This window comes from Perognathus longimembris, chromosome 9 (genome assembly GCF_023159225.1).
Source record: "Perognathus longimembris pacificus isolate PPM17 chromosome 9, ASM2315922v1, whole genome shotgun sequence".
Classification (NCBI taxonomy): Eukaryota; Metazoa; Chordata; class Mammalia; order Rodentia; family Heteromyidae; genus Perognathus; species Perognathus longimembris.
Window position 1 is genome coordinate 71,975,665 of NC_063169.1, and position 17,635 is coordinate 71,993,299.

The 17,635-nt window shown below is 65.2% G+C and overlaps 3 protein-coding genes across 3 annotated transcripts; 1 reads left to right on the top strand and 2 right to left on the bottom strand.

The window, feature by feature from the left end:
- Positions 1-276: 276 nt before the first annotated feature.
- On the bottom strand, positions 277-5,769 carry Ttll2 (tubulin tyrosine ligase like 2). Its single transcript, XM_048354569.1, has 5 exons — positions 5,547-5,769; positions 5,207-5,470; positions 3,565-3,819; positions 2,195-2,307; positions 277-1,869 (listed from the first exon to the last, which is right to left on the bottom strand). Exons 1-5 carry the CDS (start codon positions 5,767-5,769, stop codon positions 277-279), a joined length of 2,448 nt encoding a protein of 815 aa, XP_048210526.1.
- A 392-nt stretch (positions 5,770-6,161) lies between these two features.
- LOC125357617 (splicing factor 3A subunit 2-like) lies at positions 6,162-7,266 on the top strand. Its single transcript, XM_048354570.1, has 2 exons — positions 6,162-6,203; positions 6,409-7,266. The coding sequence occupies exons 1-2, from the start codon at positions 6,162-6,164 to the stop codon at positions 7,264-7,266; spliced, it is 900 nt and encodes a 299-aa protein (XP_048210527.1).
- A 1,903-nt stretch (positions 7,267-9,169) lies between these two features.
- On the bottom strand, positions 9,170-17,241 carry Unc93a (unc-93 homolog A). The gene is given in 9 exon segments (XM_048354571.1): positions 9,170-9,435; positions 9,530-9,661; positions 10,449-10,584; positions 11,236-11,324; positions 11,327-11,448; positions 12,847-12,976; positions 14,471-14,700; positions 14,956-15,137; positions 17,155-17,241. Coding segments are annotated over 9 exon segments (1,374 nt in total).
- Between the last annotated feature and the right edge of the window lie 394 nt (positions 17,242-17,635).

Genomic DNA, 17,635 nt, shown 5'->3' on the forward strand with positions numbered 1-17,635 from the left:
GCGGGCCTTTCCTTTGCCCCTTACCATCATCCAGAGGGTTAGGAGGCCCTCTTTCCACGTTGAACTGGACCCACGGCGTCGCTGTGGGGTGTCCGCAGGCGAGGAGAGGCCGCTGCTGTTCTTCCCCGAGATCCGAGCCAGGGTGCCCAGCGCCGCTTCCTCCCCCGGTGCGGCCCGCGCGGGCAGAGCCCCGCCTCCGCCTGCCTCCAGGGTGCCGCCCGGCCACCGCCCCCCGTGGCGGCCAGCGGGGGGGCCCCTTCTCTGGGACAGGGACTCTCAGTTCTCAGGATTCGGACCCTTGGCAATGTGTCTCGTTCTTTTCTGGAGCTCTTGGATTATTCGTTTCACGTTTAATCCATTCCTGGAAGCCCCCAGAGTCGCGTCATTGAAAGGAAAAATGAGGGCGAAGTTGCCCGTGTGGGCCTCGGGGGCCTGGCCGGGGGCCGAGGGCGGGCGGGGGGCGGCCGGGGCCCCGTAGCGGCGCGGCCGGGCCAGCGGGGCGGGGGGCGGCAGGGTCTCCCGAGGAGCGGGCCCACTCCCGAGCCGCGGCTTGACCGTGGAGGCGTCTCCCGTGGGCACAAGCGAGTCCTTGGGCTTGTGGATCATTTCCCTGAGCTGGGAAGTGCGTGTGTGTCTGGGGTGCAGCCCGGAGGCTTTCTTCGTGGCAGCAGCGACTTTCTTCTTGCCGGCCCCGTCCGTGAACTGTGAGAGCGGCGGGTATGGGGGTGGGTGGGGCGGGCCCCCGGGCCCGCTCCGGCCGCCCTTGGGAAGGGAGGCGCTGGGGTTCTTACTTGCGGCTCTACTCCGCTCCCTCTCCTCGCTCCTTGGACCGTTCTCGAAGACCAGCTGGATGACGTCGTGGACGAGCCGCCTCTTCACGGACACGTCCGTGGAGCAGTCTAGGGACAAGGCGGGGCTGTAGTTGACTTCCAGGAGCCACGGCTTCATGGTGTCGTCCACCAGGATGTCAAACCCGAAGAGGTCGAAGCAGTTGGCGGCCTCGGGGACGGAAGGGGCCATGGCGAGGACGGTGAGGATCACCAGGCAGTCGATGTGCCGCCACAGCAGCAGGTCGTCCGCGCCCCCGTTGCGGAGGTAGGAGAAGAAGCGGGAGAGCGTCCACTTGCAGCCGTGGCCCACCACCTCCTTGATCTTCTCGTAGGAGGGGCCGCGCCGGTTGAGGCTGCTGTTGGTCAGGTGGGCGTAGGGGTCCTGCACGTTGCTGAGGTCGAACTTCTCCGTGGCAAAGCGCACCAAGCCCTCCTGGTACAGGTAGACGGTCAGGGGCCGGAAGCTGGTGACGCAGACGTAGACGCGGAGGTCGCACTTGTACCTGCCGACGAGCAGGGGGTTGCAGATGTACTTCTGGAGGACGTAGGTGTCGCCAAAGACGAGGTCCCGGGTGTCGCTGAAGATGACGATGCCCCGTCCGCGCGACAGCTCGGCCGGCTTGCAGATCCAGTAGCTCTGCTTGGTGCCCAGCGCCTGCTTCTCCTTGCAGAACTCGGCCATGAACTTGGGGTAGTCGCTGGGCATGATGAAGGTGAGCGGGGTGAACGCGTACGGGGGGCTGCCGTACGTCTGCCGCATGCGCTCCAGGTGCTTGGCCAGGTGGTCCTTCCTGGTGAGCCTGGCGGTCCCCGGGTGGTGGTTGAGCCTCTGCCAGGGCTTGGCGTCCGCGTAGTCGGCCGTCCGGAAGGAGGTGGCCCTCCAGTACAGGTCCCAGTCCCCCGCATCCTCCCGGCCCGCGCCCAGCTCCTTCCACCCGCGCTCCAGGAGCACGCTCCGCACCACCTTGGGCGTGGTCTCGTCCGTGCGGAACACCAGCTGCCGCAGGGCGCCCGCCTTCCACCGGGGAGGGCTTCTCCTCTGAAAGTCGACAGGACAGAGGGGGCGGGTCAGGCGTGTCGGTCACAGGACAGAGCAGAACAACGGCCCCAGCTACATGAGTGCAGATGTTAAGAGAAGCCTGGAAGGGCGTTCCACGGACGGCCCCAGAGGAGGGGGAGGACGGGCGGACACCCGACGGCCCTCCAGGTGGCCAGGGGTGGGCGCCAGGCCATCCAGGAAGAGCTCGTTTGTGTGGGAAGAGCTGAGAGGAAGCACTTGAGTTCTTAAAAACCCACTTTGAACAAAACAACAACAATGGGAGGATTAGAGCTCATGTTCTGCAAGGCAAAGGGAAATACAGAGCCGAACCGTTCTTCTGAACTTCCAAGAAGAAAAGGAAGTCTGGGGGAAATCGCAACTGGCAGTAGGCGAGCAGCTTCACCGAGACCCAGGGCCCAGGAAAACGTGTCCGGGCCCCTGGGGGCAAGTGCAGAGGTTCCCGAGCCCTTAGACAGCATGTCACCAAACATCCACACAAAGACCATCTTGACCTGCTTTTTTGGCAAGGTCAGTATCTTCCTTGCATAATTCACTGTGCAATGACATAAATAACTAACGGATGCTTGAGTTTCTGATTTACGCAAGAGGAGAAAGTCCTGACAGGTGCTGTCCTGAAAATGAAGTTGTGACAAGGGAGAGAGGAGGAGGAGAGACTGAGGGAGGGAGGAAGAGAGAGAGAGAGAGATGACCGGAGGGAGGAATGGATGGAGGGGGAGGGGTGAGTGGAGGAGAGGGGTGTTGAATGGAGGAACCGGGGGAGAAAAGCAGGAAGGCAGGGTGGGTGGCCCGGCCCACACCTACCTTTCTCTCCAGCTTCGAAACCGGAAGGAGTCTTCAAGATGGCGACTACTTATTTCAAAGCAATCTGTGCGAATCCGAGGCCAGCGTTCACATGTAGCTTATCAAGCTTATGTCGTTCTCAAACATCGACAACCGGCTAAGCTGTTCTGTAAGATCTGTGAACAAAATGGCACACAAGATGAAGTGTGACTTGTTAGGGTGGGTGTTCTCAGTGTGGTCATGAACACACTCAGCCCAGGGCTGTACGAGTGTGTGCTTCGCACACTGCGTGTGCGGTGCGGTGCCTGTATATGCTGCCCATGCTGTATGTGTTGTGTGTGTGTGTGTGTGTGTGTGTGTGTGTCACCAGTGGGCAGCCCGGGAGAGGGCTGCGGAGAGCTTGGACAAGAGCTTCTCTCTTTTAATAGTGTGGGACGAACGCAAGATGCAAATATCTCATAAAACCATAGCAACCCGAAGCTCTTGCTCACAGAAGGTGGAGACCCCCACAAGGCCCTGGAGGTATGGATTTATAGTAAATGATGCTAATACCACCTCATCTACAGGAGAGTAAATGGGCTCAAATCACCCCAGGCTGTAGTGGCAAAGGGGCGTCTGTTATGACATCGGTGGAGAATACACAACTATATCATTACAAGCAAGGCCGTGGAAGCACGGACGCAAACGCCGCTTTCCACTGACTCCCGACAGACACTGAGATGCGGCTGCTCAGCTACCTCAGCGCTCCCCAGAGCGTGGACGGAGCAGCTCCGCCCAGGGAGCCCGCGACGCCGCTTCAGTCTGTGTGGGAACCCGTCGGGAATCTCTCAGGACTGGGAACGACGGTATCGGGAGCGGCAGAGCTCCTCCTCACTGGGAATCTTCCTGACTTACTGATTCTATGGGAGGTCGCGGATCCGTACACTAGTAACGTATTAAGAACGCGCACGCATCCGTGTGCGTTATACAAGATGTGTAGGCGTGAGTGCACGCCGGTCAACAGCGTCACGCGCTCCAGCTTGCACTTCCCGACGCTCCCGTGCTCCCCACTGTCCGGGGTGGGAGGTGGAGGGGGCTGAGGCTGCAGAAAGAGGCGGGGGGGGGCCTTCGGGCAGCGCACACTGACCTTGGCGCGCTCGGCAGTGAGGCCTGACACACAGGAAGCCCCCAAAGGGCGAGGCCAGAGCCTCACAAGATCTGCCAAAGGAGATTCGATTATGGACGGCCACCCCACGAGCCAACACCGGGGAGGCAGGCAAGCCAGGTGGGTCACTGCCCTCCCCAGCCGGGGAGGGAACAGCACGGAGCTTCAGAATACCACGCCCCCGAGTCCCGGGGCCCGGGGCTGTCACCCAGTACTGCCTGACGGAGAGGCCAGCCCGCTGCCCCGACTCTGTGCCTTGGGGTGGGGGGGGGGGCTACTGTTGTGGGGCTGGCTCTGTGACAAATGGCCCCGAACGGACACAGGGAAGGTCAGAGCTCTTATCCCAAGGAGCATCCAAGCTGCAGCACCTCACGCTGAACGCAACTGCACGCGAGACCGGCACAGGCCGGCGGAATCCTTGCTGCATCCTCGACCTGACTGCTGAGGGCCTCCCGGCAGGCACGCAGAGCACCCCACCCTCACCCCCCCCTCCGCCGGCTTCCACCTGAACCCCTCCCATCAGGGCCCCAACAGCATCTGACGGGCGGCGGCCTCCCCGGGGGGCTGGGCTGCAGATCATTATTGTAATTGTGACCTCCTCCTCTGTCCAGCCCTGGCTGCGGGCTCTGCTGGCTTAGGGAGGGGAGGGGGGGGCTTAGGGAGGGGAGCGGTCCCCTTCCCCCCCTTCCCCCCTTCCCACACGCTGAGGCTGAGCCTGGACACGAGGGCCCCATGGGAAGGAACTGGACTAAAACCAGGGCGCTCTCACCCCCCCCGGGGGGGGCGGCTGGAGGCCTGATGGCTGGGCCAGGATGGGGGAGGGGCTTCGGAGTCAGAGCTCAGGGACCCCCCCCCCCCCAAGCTGCTTGTCGTCAAACCTTATGCGGGAAGTTCTGTTTTCTCACCGAGGCTCTGACGCCCGGGGCTAACATCACTTCAGCGCGGGCCTTGGCCTAAGACGTCTTGGGATGAGCTTTTGCCAGGACACCCCTACACAGCCTCGCTGGCCTGAACCCACAAAAGTGCCGGCGCGCCGGGTCCCGTCCTGCGTGGAACTCATGGGGCCCTCAGGGGCTGGAGCAGCAGGGCGGGAGCTTCCTCCCTTCCCCACCTCCCCGTCCTCCACCCCCCCTTCCCCCCCTCCCCCCCCCCCCCCCCCCGTCGCCTCTGCTCTTCAAGCAGCACAGCGTGGCCAGGCGCTCAGCCTCCCCCCAGGCCCCTCAGCCGTCCCCCGACGCCAGGCCCTGACGGCCAGCCCCCGCCCGCGGGCACCCAGGCTCTGCGCCGCGCCTTCCCGGAACCCCTCGCCCGCCACGCCGTCCTTCCTCCCCCCTGGACCTATGCCCCCACTCGCCTGATGGAATGACCCCCCCCCCGCCACCCATCCCAGACCACGGCTCCGGCCGTCCCGCTCGGCCTCGCCGGTGCCCGGAAGCACCGCGCCTGCGGTAGATTTGGGGGCCCCTCCGGCCCGGAGAGCGCCCCGCGGTTCAGAGGCGGGAGGAGAGGCTGCCCGCCCGCCCAGGCCCCCGGGCGGCTTCTGCGGGGTGACCCGCAGGGGCGGCTGCGTGCTCACCGTGCCGAGGCGCTGGCCCGGAGTTCCGAAGCGGCGGAGGGGGTGGCAGGCGCCAGCGGCAGGCCTGGGGCTGAAGGGGCCTGGGGGGGCAGACGGACAGGAGTGAGGACGACAGCAGGGCCGGTTGCTTAGTGATACGCAGCCTGCTCTCCTCACAAAGGGGCCCTGCCCGGGGGCTGCGGCCCGGAGCCTGTGGGTGAGGACGGCCCCGCTCCTCTCCCTCTCTCCTCTCCCCACGGGGGGCCTGGCCCAGGGCAGCCCCGAGGTCCAGGGCCTCTGTCAGGAAGGTCCCCCACTCCTCCTGCTGCCGGGACCCCCCTGGCTTCTCATTTTGCTGAGCCTCACAGTGCTCACGTATTTGTCCCCACGAAGAAGCCATTGAGCTTCCACAACGGATCGTGGTTATGGTGAAAAAGCAGAGTTTGCTCTTGCGCCTCCAGCTGGAGTCTCCCCCCCCCCGCCCCCCTCCCGCCCTCCCTGGTCCCCTCCAGTGGCGGTGGCCTTTCAGGCCGGGCCTCTCTCTGTGGAGCGTGGGCAGCCCACGGCCTGTCCTTCCTGAGGTCTTGTGTGTACCACTCAGGTTCCTGTGGCCACTGCCTGTTGATGAGAACGCCGTCGTGTTTCCTTCTCTCTGATTCTAGGCGCCATTACACCTTTTAGAACCACCCATGGCTTCAGCGGGACGCGGCGCCAGAAGACGCTGGGTTGGAACCAGGGGAAAGGAAATCGTCATGGACTTTCCAGTTTGTAAACCAAGAAGGGGAGCAGCGCATGGCGGTCATGCAGAAGGCGTTTCGGCGGGACGGGCTCTCTGTGGAGTGACCTCCCAGCCATGTGTGCGAATGACGTGTGGACACCGAGTGTAATTAAAGTCGCCTACTATGACTTTTAAACAATTTCAATCGTTGTTGTAAAGGCCATGCGCAGAGGGGCCGCAGTCTCCTAAGTCAGGTAAAGAGTACCTTTCTTTTTGGCCTGCCACCCTTCCCTTGCCTCCTATGCCCTTTGGTATTCGTAGAAGGAAGCCTCCGTTGGCAGCTCCCAACCGGCTCCCAAGCAGGCGGCTGGGCCCTGGTGCCAGCCCTCTAGCAAGCCTCCATACCGCTGGCCTACAGCAGGACCTGCTGGTCAGGAGAGTGTCTCAAGGAGGAAGCGGGGACGCCCCTGTGCTCCAGCCAGGCCAGCCCTGCCCCCCGGGAGGAGGAGTGGACCCCTGTGCTCCTCCAGCCAGGCCAGCCCTGCCCCCCGGGAGGAGGAGTGGACCCCTGTGCTCCTCCAGCCAGGCCAGCCCTGCCCCCCGGGAGGAGGAGTGGACCCCTGTGCTCCTCCAGCCAGGCCAGCCCTGCCCCCCGGGAGGAGGAGTGGACCCCTGTGTTCCTCCAGCCAGGCCAGCCCTGCCCCCCAGGAGGAGGAGTGGACCCCTGTGCTCCTCCAGCCAGGCCAGCCCTGCCCCCCAGGAGGAGGAGTGGACCCCTGTGCTCCTCCAGCCAGGCCAGCCCTGCCCCTGGGGAGGAGGAGTGGACCCCTGTGCTCCTCCAGCCAGGCCAGCCCTGCCCCTGGGGAGGAGGAGTGGACCCCTGTGTTCCTCCGGCCAGGCCAGCCCTGCCCCCCGGGAGGAGGAGTGGACCCCCTGTGTTCCTCCGGCCAGGCCAGCCCTGCCCCTGGGGAGGAGGAGTGGACCCCTGTGCTCCTCCAGCCAGGCCAGCCCTGCCCCTGGGGAGGAGGAGTGGACCCCTGTGCTCCTCCGGCCAGGCCAGCCCTGCCCCTGGGGAGGAGGAGTGGACCCCTGTGTTCCTCCGGCCAGGCCAGCCCTGCCCCCCGGGAGGAGGAGTGGACCCCCTGTGTTCCTCCGGCCAGGCCAGCCCTGCCCCCGTGACTCTCTGAGATACCCGGCAGATCTGACAGCAAGCTGCCCATCTCGCCAGGCAATGGGCTCTTCTAGCCTCTTTAAAAAACAAACAAACAAAAAGAACCCCACAAACTAAAAAGCAGAGATGCTCGCGCTCCCGTTCCTGCGCGCTGACCCCCGGGGCTCTGCTCTCTGCGTTGGACAGGCCTCTGGAGCGTCTCCAGGTCCCAGTACCTGCTCTGTGTTCCTGTCCTGCTGGGTCTTGCCCCAGCATTCAGCTCTTCCCACCTCTGGCACCTCCTGGTCAGGACCGAGGCCGTCTCTCCCTGGGTTTGGCGAGGGCCCACTTCAGAGGGCAGGGGGGCCTGGCAGGGGGCGGAGCCCTCGGGGTCCAGCGTGCTTCAGGGGCAGCGCCTTCCACACCCGGCTCAGAGCGGAGCTGCGGCACGGGGCAGCGGCTTCCACACCCGGCTCTCCGCACCGCATACCGTACTTACGAATCCTAAACCTCGGCGCTGCAGGCCACGTGTCATGCCTTCTGCCACTCCCTGGAGGGCTTCTGCACACACGTCACCTGGGCCTTGGCTCTTCCTGAAGTGTCCCGAGCTCCATGTGGGGTTACTGACTTTACACTCAGGGGCAAAGCCGGGCAGCCCACGGGGCCGGGCAGCCGGGGCGGGCGGGGAACGTGGAAAGCATGCTTTGGGAGGAGGACGGTGGAGCCCTGTAGTTGCCTGGCCCCCCTGGCGTCTGAGCGTCGACGGCACTGCATCCCGGCCTGGGAGGCCGAAGGACCTGGACAGAGACCAGCAGCGGCGTGAGCGCGGGCCCCAGAGGGAAGGAAGCCGAGGTCGAGAGAAGCGGCCGTGACATTTGGCGGAAACCGCTGGAGTGGGCAGCTGGGGTTAAGTTGAGAAGGATCCAGACATCCCGTCTGTGGTCCAGGCCAGAGGCCCCTCAAACCCTCAGAGACCCCAAAAAGCCTCTCATCTTCAAGATGGAGAGGCTCCATTCCATCTGCAGACATGTGCACAGAAAGCGGAGTGTGTGTGTGTGTGTGTGTGTGTGTGTGTGTGTGAGTGAGAGAGAGGAGGGGGGAGAGGGGGACCAGTGCAAGTCACAGGAAGAGCCAGCAGGAGCCAGCCTGAGATGACTGTCAGAGCTACTCATGGGGCACCAGCACACGCGTGCCACGGCGGGAATGGGCACACGCGTGCCACGGCGGGAATGGGCACACGCGTGCCACGGCGGGTATCGGCACACGCGTGCCACGGTGGGAATGGGCACACGCGTGCCACGGCGGGAATCGGCACACGCGTGCCACGGCGGGAATCGGCACACGCGTGCCAGCCTCCTGGCCCACGGTGGGAGTCTCGTGGCACAAGTCCGTCTGCATTCGCCGGAGGACTTCAGCTATCTCCCGGACGCTCGATGGCCGCTTGCGTTGGCGGGTTACCCGCACTTCGCCCAGTCATCACTTGGACAGGATGGATGTCGACAAAATACTTGCATTTATTTAGAAGCAAACCTATGTTCCACGGGGCACACTCCAGCGTGGAGCCGTCCCCCTGGAGACCGCGGACCATGTGGGGAATGAATCATGTTAGGAGCAGCGAACGTTTGCCCACGGGCAAACCGGGATGGGTGCACTGCAGACTCCATGACTGCAAGGAGCTGCTCCATAATCACAACAAAAAGAGGAGTCAGTCTCGACTGGGAAAATTCCAACGTGTTTCTTCCCTACCGGAGATTAACGGAACGACACTTTGATTCTATAGACTTGATCTCTAGTGACGCAAAGGAGGGCTGGAGGCTGGGTGGACTAGAAAACACTACACAAAGAAAGACAGAGTGACGTCGACCGTTGGGAGGCCGGGCCCCGTGGGGCGGCGTGACGCGGCCGCGGGTGGAGTCGGGGCGGCGGCGGGGGTCACATCTGCGACTGCGAGCTGTCCTCGGCCGCCCGCCCCGGGGCGCCCGCCGCCAGGACCTGCGCGCCCTTGCCGGCCTCGCGGTGCTCCACCACCCCGTAGGCCAGCATGGCGGCGCCCAGGACGCCGGCGAGGATGTAGAGCTTCACGCGGACGCACAGGAACGAGCTGTAGCCAAAGGCGGCGACGAAGCCCAGCGCCTCCCACAGCCGGTAGTTGGCGAAGGCCGCTTCCTTCTTCTTCTCAAACAGCACGCCGTAAAGCGCTGCGGAGACTCGGCGTGAGGACCGCGCCGACCCCGCGCGTTACCGTCGGTAACCGGCGGGTGGGGCGCGAGGCCGCCGCGACTCAGCACTCACCGTTGTTCTGCGTCTGCCAGACGGCGTCCGACAGGCCCCACAGGGCGGGGAGCAGGAAGAAGACGGCCATCTGCGTGGGCCGCGGCTGCCACAGCAGGAGCGTGAGGATGCAGGCCAGGTGGGCGGCCGCGCCTGGGCGGGGACCCCACGACAGTGAGTGGCCGCGGCCCCCTGCCTGGGCTAAGGGACGCTGGCTCGGCCCCCCGCCTGCCCGGTGACGCTGAGGAGGGCTGGCCGGGGGGCTGCCGGCCCGGCTCTGCGCGGGGGGGGGGGTGAGGAAGGTCATCTACCCCGGGACTGGGGGGGCCTCTGAACCACGGGGCCCAGAGCACGGCGGGGCGCACTTCCTCATCCCCGTGAGGCGGACCCTGCTCTCACGGCACGGCTGGGGGGGGGCGAGGAGAAGTGCTTTCACAGCGGGAGGGAGGGAGGAATGGAGAGAGGGAGGGAGGGAGGGAGGGAGAGGAGAAGGAAGGGAGGGAGGGAAGGAGGGAGGGAGGAAGGGAGGTAGAGGAGAAGGAAGGGAGGGGGGAGGGATGGAGAGAGGGAGGGATGGAGAAAGGGAGGGAGGGAGGTAGAGGAGAAGGAAGGGAGGGAGGGAAGGAGGGAGGAATGGAAAGAGGGAGGGAGGGAGGGATGGAGAGAGGGAGGGAGGGAGGAAGGGAGGGAGTGAGGGAGGGAGGAAGGGAGAGAGGAAGGGAGGAAGGGAAAGAAGGAAGAGAAGGAGGGAAGAATGAAGGGAGGGAGGGAGGAGGGAAGGAGAGGGGAGGGAGGGAGGGGGCAGGGAGGAGGGAGGAAGGCAGCAGTCACAGTTCTGAGAGCCCTGCCCCCCCCCCCCGTCCCCCCTCCTCCCGTCCCCCCCCCCCCCCCCCCCGGTGCGCGCAGAGCTGCCGCGGGCGGGCGCGGGCCGCGAGCCTACCCAGCGCGTAGATGGCGGCCCTGCCGGTGTACCGGGAGAGCTTCCCGTAGAGCAGGGAGCACACGGAGGTGGCGGCCGAGAAGCAGATCATCACGTAGCCCACGAAGTGGATGCCCAGGACGCAGGTGGTGTAGGACTGGGGACAGAGGCGGAGCGGGGGCGGGAGGAGGTGAGCCCCACGCCGGGCGGACTCCGTCATCCGCGTCTGCCCTTGGGGGGCTCGGGACGGGACGGGCGCCGCGGTGCGGACCAGGCCCCGACGCCTGCCGACGGGGCGACAGCCCTGCCCGGGGTGGGGGAGCCGGCAGGCCGTGTCTCCTCCAGAGGGGAGGGCAGGGCGGGGGGTCAGGGCTGGGGGGCGCGGGTGGGGTCCCCCCGAAGCCCCGCAGCCCCCTCCCAGGGGACAGCGTGGGCCCGGCGCAATGGAAAGAGGCCAGGACTGTCACCCGAGGGCGGGCTCCGGGACCTGACGGACAGACGGGGGCGGCCCCAGGGTGGAGGGCACCCCCGGGCGTCTGATGTGCCCGCCACGGCTAACGGCCACCTCCGCGTCCTAGCGGTGCCGCCAGCCACACCGGGGGGGCAGCAGGGCGGGAAGACGGGGTGGACGGGGCCCGCCGCCTCACGGGGGGCAGGTGGGGACGGGGGACGGCGGCGGGTCGCTTGCTGGGGGCCCTTGCCCGCGGAGACCCCGCCCGCAGGAGGGTCCCCTTCAGGGAGGGCGTGGGGAGGGGGCCCGGGCCGCCCCGCAGGCTGGCAGAGGCGGCCGGCTCCGCGGCTCTCCTACCCTCGTGTATTCACCAGAGATGAATCCTTGCTGGAGTCCGCTGTACAGCGGCAGCAGGACCAGCAGGCACAGACGCTTGTCTCCCAGAGCCGGAAGGTGGAGAGCAGCGTGGTCCAGAAGGGAGACGGCTTCCTCTTCCTCCCTTTTCTGTTCGGTTCAAACTCCTCCAGGGGTTCCAGGAAGATGGCTATGAGCAAGATCGCCAGGACACCGCTAACTGGAAGCAACCGCAGGCAGCCACGTCGGGGGTCTGCCGGGAAGGCCGCGGCCGCTGGGCCCCCCCTCCTCCTGCTCTCAACACGGGGCGAGGTCAGACCTCCGAGGCACCCCACGTGCAGCCCTGGACCCCAGATGTCAGGTTGCCCTTGACTGGGCCCGGGCTGGTCAAAGACAGACTCGTCTTGTGTGAAGGGAGCAGAAGAGCAACCGATAACCCCCTCCAGGGCGTGAGCGCAGCCCGTGGGGGTCGCTCTAGGTATTCCGGCGATGTTAACACAGTAACCGTTATTATGGCTAGAAAGTAACCGAGAGTCAGTGACTTTACTTTGTGAATCAGGCACTGTGTTCTTTTTCTCTAGAATCACAATTGAATTGTGATTATACAATTCCGAAAGAAAGCCAAGTAAACATTTGCAGAGAGATTTTTTTTTAAACTGAAAAATGTCTTATTCCACAAAACCTAATTTTTAATTTCTTTAGAAAATGGGGAATTAAAAAAAAAGAAAATGGGGAATTTAGTATTATGCGGATATAATATTTGTAGGATTAAAAACATCAATGAAAAGGCAATCAATCTTTCAATAGTCTGTACACACTTTCCCTTAAACACTGACAGTTAACTTAGTCTCAGACAAATGCCCAAGGTCATCATTTTTTGACTTTGAAATGGTTGTGATAAAGGTGGAACACAGAGGGGTTGCAGTTCCATCAGTCAGATGATGAGGACATTTCTTTTTGGACAATGTCACCCCGTCCCTCGCTCTCTCCGTTTTTCCATCCCATCCCCACCCGCAAGTTGTGTCGTTCATTTTCAACACAGAGCCCAGGGAGCACCGCCGCTACATTTGCTCACCCTCGGTCCCTCCATCTCCGCGTTGTGGATAGGCGACCACACAAGACAAAAAGAGAAGAAAACCCAAACAACAACAACGGAGGAAACCTCTGGTGGGGTTCGTTTAGATAAACAGTATTGTGCATGATTGGAGACAGAGGTATGGCGCCTTTGTGCTCTTCCCCTGAGGATAAAATATTTCTTAAGGAAAAAATAGGATCGGCTTGTGACTTGGCAGGGTCTCACCGGAAACTTGGCGCGGAGGGGCGGCGCTGCCTGTGCAGGGGTGAGGCGTTAGGAAGACGCCGCCGCTGCGTGTGAGCGTGTGAGCGTGTGAGCGTGAGCCCCGCGGCCTCCGTCCACCGGGGACCCGGAGCGGGCCACTCCGGCTCGCTGGCCGGACCCCGGGGCTCCGCGCAGAGCCGCCACCGGGGGCGCGGGGGCGGAGGGGTCCCCGGTTCGCTGCGGACGGAGCAGTGAAGCCGGACCCGGCGTCGCCCTCGGAAGCGCCCCGTGTCCCTGCCGCTCCGCCCCCCGCGGGAGCCGGGCCCCGCGCGCACGTACCCGTGTAGATGCTCAGCAGCGTGTAGATCAGCCGCCGGGAGGGGCCCTGGGTGCTGTTGCTGGCCGCCGCCGCCATCAGGCAGTCCCGGGCCCCGCACGACTCCAGCTGCCCCTCCGGGATGGAGTCTGCGGGGACAGCGCGAGGGTCAGGCTGGGGAGGCCCCGCGGCCTCCTGGGCAGTGGACGCCTGAGGTCAGAGGGGAGGTGGGGGGGCAGAGGAGAGGGGGAGCCCCGGGCGGGACGGCCCGAGGCCAAGGCCCACGGGAGACTGTGTTCAAGCCAGGCTCCCAGAAACGCCCACCCTGAGGCGCCAGGGCTCAGTGGAGGTGAAGATGGTTTGGAGGGAATGGCGTCACCGTTCTGCAAGATGCAGAGACAGGAGCCACAGGGCAGGGCTCTGCTTCCTGAGGGCACCGCGTCCTCTCTAGAAAGGAGACGTGTCAAACTCGGTCACCAAGAATCAAAAGGCACAGATGCCAGGAACACTGGGTGCTCTTTCCACGCCCTCTGCAGCGGCTCCCACTGCCTGGGGGGCGGGGCAGGGGCCCCCCCCTTTCCTGTTCCTGAGAGTGAAGGAATGAAGTTGGAAGCCGGGCTGGTGGACCAGTGCTGAGTGAAGAGCATTTGCGGGGGATGAGAAAGACCCTGCGTTTGACCCCTGGCACTGGAGAAATAAGTAAATAAGCAGATAACTAACAACTTAGCAACCAACCAACCATCAACACCTGCACATCAGAACGACACCCGACTCTCCAGGAGGAAAAGAAGATGTCACAGGGAAACAAGAGCACTCGTTGCATGGTGGTGTTCATAATGCCTGTCTTGTCGTGAAAGCTTCACAGAACCTTCTAGGCTGCAGAGAGATGCAGCCAGGCGCGGTGCGGCGGTGTGAGCCCGGGGCACCGGGCCGGGAGAAACCTGGCCTTGCCCTTTCGGAGCCCCAGCCCTCGCTCCCCCGGCCTCTGCCCCCGCCCGGCCCGTGGGGACTGTGACTCGGGAGGGGGGGATGGGCAGATGACGGCCAAGGGCCACCATGAGGGACACGCCTGGATCGCTCTTCTCTGCAGCTTCCCTGAAAGGGTGCCCTGCGCACGCGCGTGTGTCGAGCACAAACCACGCTCTCCTGCGCTGGGAGAGGAAGACGTGGAGCCGGGAGGGGGGAGGGAGGGAGGGAGGGAGGGAGGAGGGAGGGAGGGAGCCTGGCAGCAGCACGGAAGGGCTCCGGAGGACAGGGAAGGGCTTTCCTCCGGACTCGCAGGACTCAACGCCCGTGGGCACTGCAGGCTTCTGTGTTCTCCTGTCTGGGCGAGGGCAGGTGTGGGCAGGAGGGGGACCCTTTAGCGGTGCCCCTTCGCGGTGCCCCTTAGCTGTGGGGCGAGGGCTCGAATGGCCCCACATGGAAATAAAGCGGAGAAATCGTCCTCAGGACGGCGGGATTCTACACCCGATTCCACGGGTGGGGCCCTTGGTGTCTGCGTGGTGCCCGCCCCAGGGCTGGCCAGTCCCACAGGGACCTGGGGAAGGGGACGGAGCTCACCGCCCAGTGTCCCGGAGCAGGGCCCCCTCTGCGTCCCGGGCCCGGGGGGGGGGCTTGAAGACCCCTGCCCCTCTCCCGCGTACCTTTCGTCGGCGTCTTGCCAAACACCAGCGAGGAGATGAGGTTGCCCCACACCCCCGAGGACTGGAAGATGAGGAAGAAGACGCCAAAGTACTGGCTGACCACGTCCTTGCCGAGCTGGCCCGTCTTCTCCGCGTGCCAGTTGCCCATGACGGTGAGGTAGGTGCACTGCGCCGACCACAGCGGGGCGGCCCCGAGCCCCAGCAGCACGGACGTGGGGATCAGCGTGAACCTGCGGCGGGGACGCGCGTGACCCCGCCCGCCCCGGCCGCGGTGGGGGGGCGGGGATCGGGCTGCGGCCGCGCGGGGGGCTCCTGTCCCCCCGTCCCCCAGGGGCCCCGTGGCCGAGCCAGCGGGGAAGGAGAGGAGTTGTGACCCGGGCTGGGGTGTGTGTGTGTGTGCGTGTGCGTGTGTCAGGAGAGCCAGCCTGACACCTGGGCCGAGGCGGCCCGCCGTGGAGGCGGGCGGGGCCCCCGCGCAGGCGTACCAGCTGGCCTGGAAGTTGCCCAGGGAGAAAGCCACGTAGCAGCACATGGAGCCCACGATGGTCCACTTGCAGCCGCACCGCGCGATGAGGATGGGCGGCAGGAACATGGAGGACAGGAGCACGGCCCCGTACAGGGAGCTCAGCGTGGCCACCCCCATGCCGTCCTCGCTGTACAGGCTACTCTGTGGGGGCACAGCGGCCCGTCAGGACCCGGCGCGGGGCCGGGCGCGGGATGGACGCCAGGGGCCGCGTGGGCGCGGGGCCCCGACCGCGGGCCGCCTCCGTCCCGGCGACGGGAACACGGCGGGCCCGGGATGCAGCCAGCCTCGCCTGGGCACGGGGCTGGCGAGGCCCTCGGGGTTCCGCCCAGCGCGGGGCTCGGGGAAGCTTTGGGAACGCCCAGCGGTGGGCAGGGCGGAGAGCAGAAGCGCACACCCTTCCCTCAGGGCTGCTGCCTTCCCCTCCCCCCCCCCCCCCCGTGCCTGGCACAGCCTGCGTGGGACGTGACGGGCAAGTCAGGAGAGCCGGCCTGGTGGCAGGTCATGGGGGAGGGGGGGCACCTGGCGTCTGCAATCCAAGGAACCCAGCAAGGTTGCTTCTGCCTTTTATGTCATATGTAAAGTTCCTACTGAGCAATCAACAAGAGCCGGGGTCTGCACTGCACCAAGCGACCCTGTGGGGACCCCATCATGACTGGCCATGGGGACCCCATCATGACCGGCTGTGGGGACCCCGTCAGGACGGCCGTGGAGACCCCATCAGGACCGGCCATGGGGACCCCGTCAGGACGGCCGTGGAGACCCCGTCAGGACCGGCCATGGGGACCCCGTCAGGACGGTCGTGGAGACCCTGTCAGGACCGGCCGTGGGGACCCTGTCATGACTGGCCATGGGAACCCCATCATGACTGGCCGTGGGGACCCCGTCAGGATGGCCATGGGAACCCCATCATGACCGGCCATGGGGATCCCGTCAGGACAGTCGTGGGGACCCCGTCAGGACAGCCGTGGGGACCCCATCATGACCAGCCATGGGAACCCCATCATGACCGGCCGTGGGGACCCCATCAGGACGATCGTGGGGACCCCGTCAGGAGTGACCCTGTGGAGACCCCGTCAGGATGGCCGTGGGGACCCCATCATGACCAGCCATGGGAACCCCATCATGACTGGCCGTGGGGACCCCGTCAGGACGGTCGTGGGGACCCCGTCAGGATGGCCATGGGGACCCCGTCAGGATGGCCGTGGGGACCCCATCATGACTGGCCATGGGGACCCCGTCAGGATGGTCGTGGGGACCCCGTCAGGACGGCCGTGGGGACCGGCAGGCTGTGCTCCCTTCCCCACCCTCGCCCTTTCGTTCCTCAAGAACGGAGGAGGAAGAAGACCCACGGGAGCACCTGAGGCTGGGCTTCAGGTCTCGGCCGTGTCTGAAGGGGCCCGGGAGGCCCGACATTCAGTTGTGAGCCCCGGGCGGGCTTCTGTGCTCCCGTGCTGGGCACGCAGCCGCAGCCGGCAAGCCAGGCACCATGGGCCTCGCTTGTCACTCGACACCCTGGGGACGGCCCACGGCGCCACCGCCCAGGCCCTGGGGCGGCCCGGGGGAGGGGAGGCACCGGGGACCAGGAGCCCCGCCTCCGGACCCCAGGCCAGGCCTCGGGGTGCCCCGGAGGTCTCGTCACAGTTCAAAACAGACACCATTCCCCAAAGCTCACGGCGTCGATTAGCACAGACCCGCGGCGCCTGGAGCCCTCCGGTAAGTTCACATTCTCCCCGGATGAGAAGCCCACACCTGGGAATCGCAACTCCCGGGGGGTTTTCTGGTTGTCTCCTTTCAGTGGCCCCACGGCGAAGAACATCTCAAACCACTGTCCCCCGGGCGCTGCCCTCCCGGTCCGAGGGCCGCCCCCAGGCCTCACAAGAAAACCACAATCGGGGGAGGCGAAGGAAGAACGAAGGCCCGCCCGCGTGGACTGGATTGGGCGCCCGAGGCTCCCGCCTGCAGCCCCAGCGGCTCTCAGGAGGCTGAGGTTCGCAGTCGGAAGCCAGTGAGGCACACACATGGAACCGTCAGAAGGCTGGCGTGGAGGCGTGGCTCAAGCGGTGGGACGCCAGCCCGGAGCCGCCCGGAGCTGAGCGGCAGGTGCAGCCCGGGAAAGGTTCAGTGGGAAGCGAGGGTCGTGCGGCGGGTTCGGGCTTACCTGCAGGTTCTGCAGGCCCCCGAAGGCGGTGAAGAGGAGGAGGAACCCGAAGGAAACCACCAGGACGTTCCTCAGGCTCCTCTGCATCCTGAGGCCCCAAACGCCAGCCGTCGGCGGCTGTGTCAGCGGCTAGCTCCCTAAAAGACACCGGTGGCGGGGCCTAGAAGCGGACTCTGTACCCATCGGCCCGGCCTCCCCTCCCTCCCTCCGCAGCCAGAAGTGTGCCAGACGTCAAGGAGGCCGCTTGCTAATGAGCCTTCCGAAGCCCAGGGCGGCGTGACTCACTGTCCACGGCCGGCCCTAACCACTGCAACGGTAGGCAAAGATCGTGACTCTTCTGGGCTCGTGCGTGACGGCACAGTCTCCTTCTGATTACGCAATGGATCTTGTGTTTGCATGTGCGCGTGACATTGTGTGATAGGTTTTGTCTTTGCCTGTGCACGCGACGACGGTGTGTGATAGATTCTGTGTTTGCACGTGC

Bases quoted from the DNA above. Each gene is read 5' to 3' on its own strand.
- Ttll2 (XM_048354569.1), bottom strand. From the start codon at position 5,769: ATGGCTTCTTCGTGGGGACAAATACGTGAGCACTGTGAGGCTCAGCAA. The intron at 5,471-5,546 runs GTGAGGAGAGCA...CTGCCCCCCCAG, and splicing joins CCCCCGGGCAGGGCCCCTTT to GCCCCTTCAGCCCCAGGCCT. The intron at 2,308-3,564 runs GTAAGTCAGGAA...ACTTGCCCCCAG, and splicing joins CGCGACCTCCCATAGAATCA to GGGCCCGGACACGTTTTCCT.
- LOC125357617 (XM_048354570.1), top strand. From the start codon at position 6,162: ATGGCGGTCATGCAGAAGGCGTTTCGGCGGGACGGGCTCTCT. The intron at 6,204-6,408 runs GTGGAGTGACCT...TGGTATTCGTAG, and splicing joins TTCGGCGGGACGGGCTCTCT to AAGGAAGCCTCCGTTGGCAG.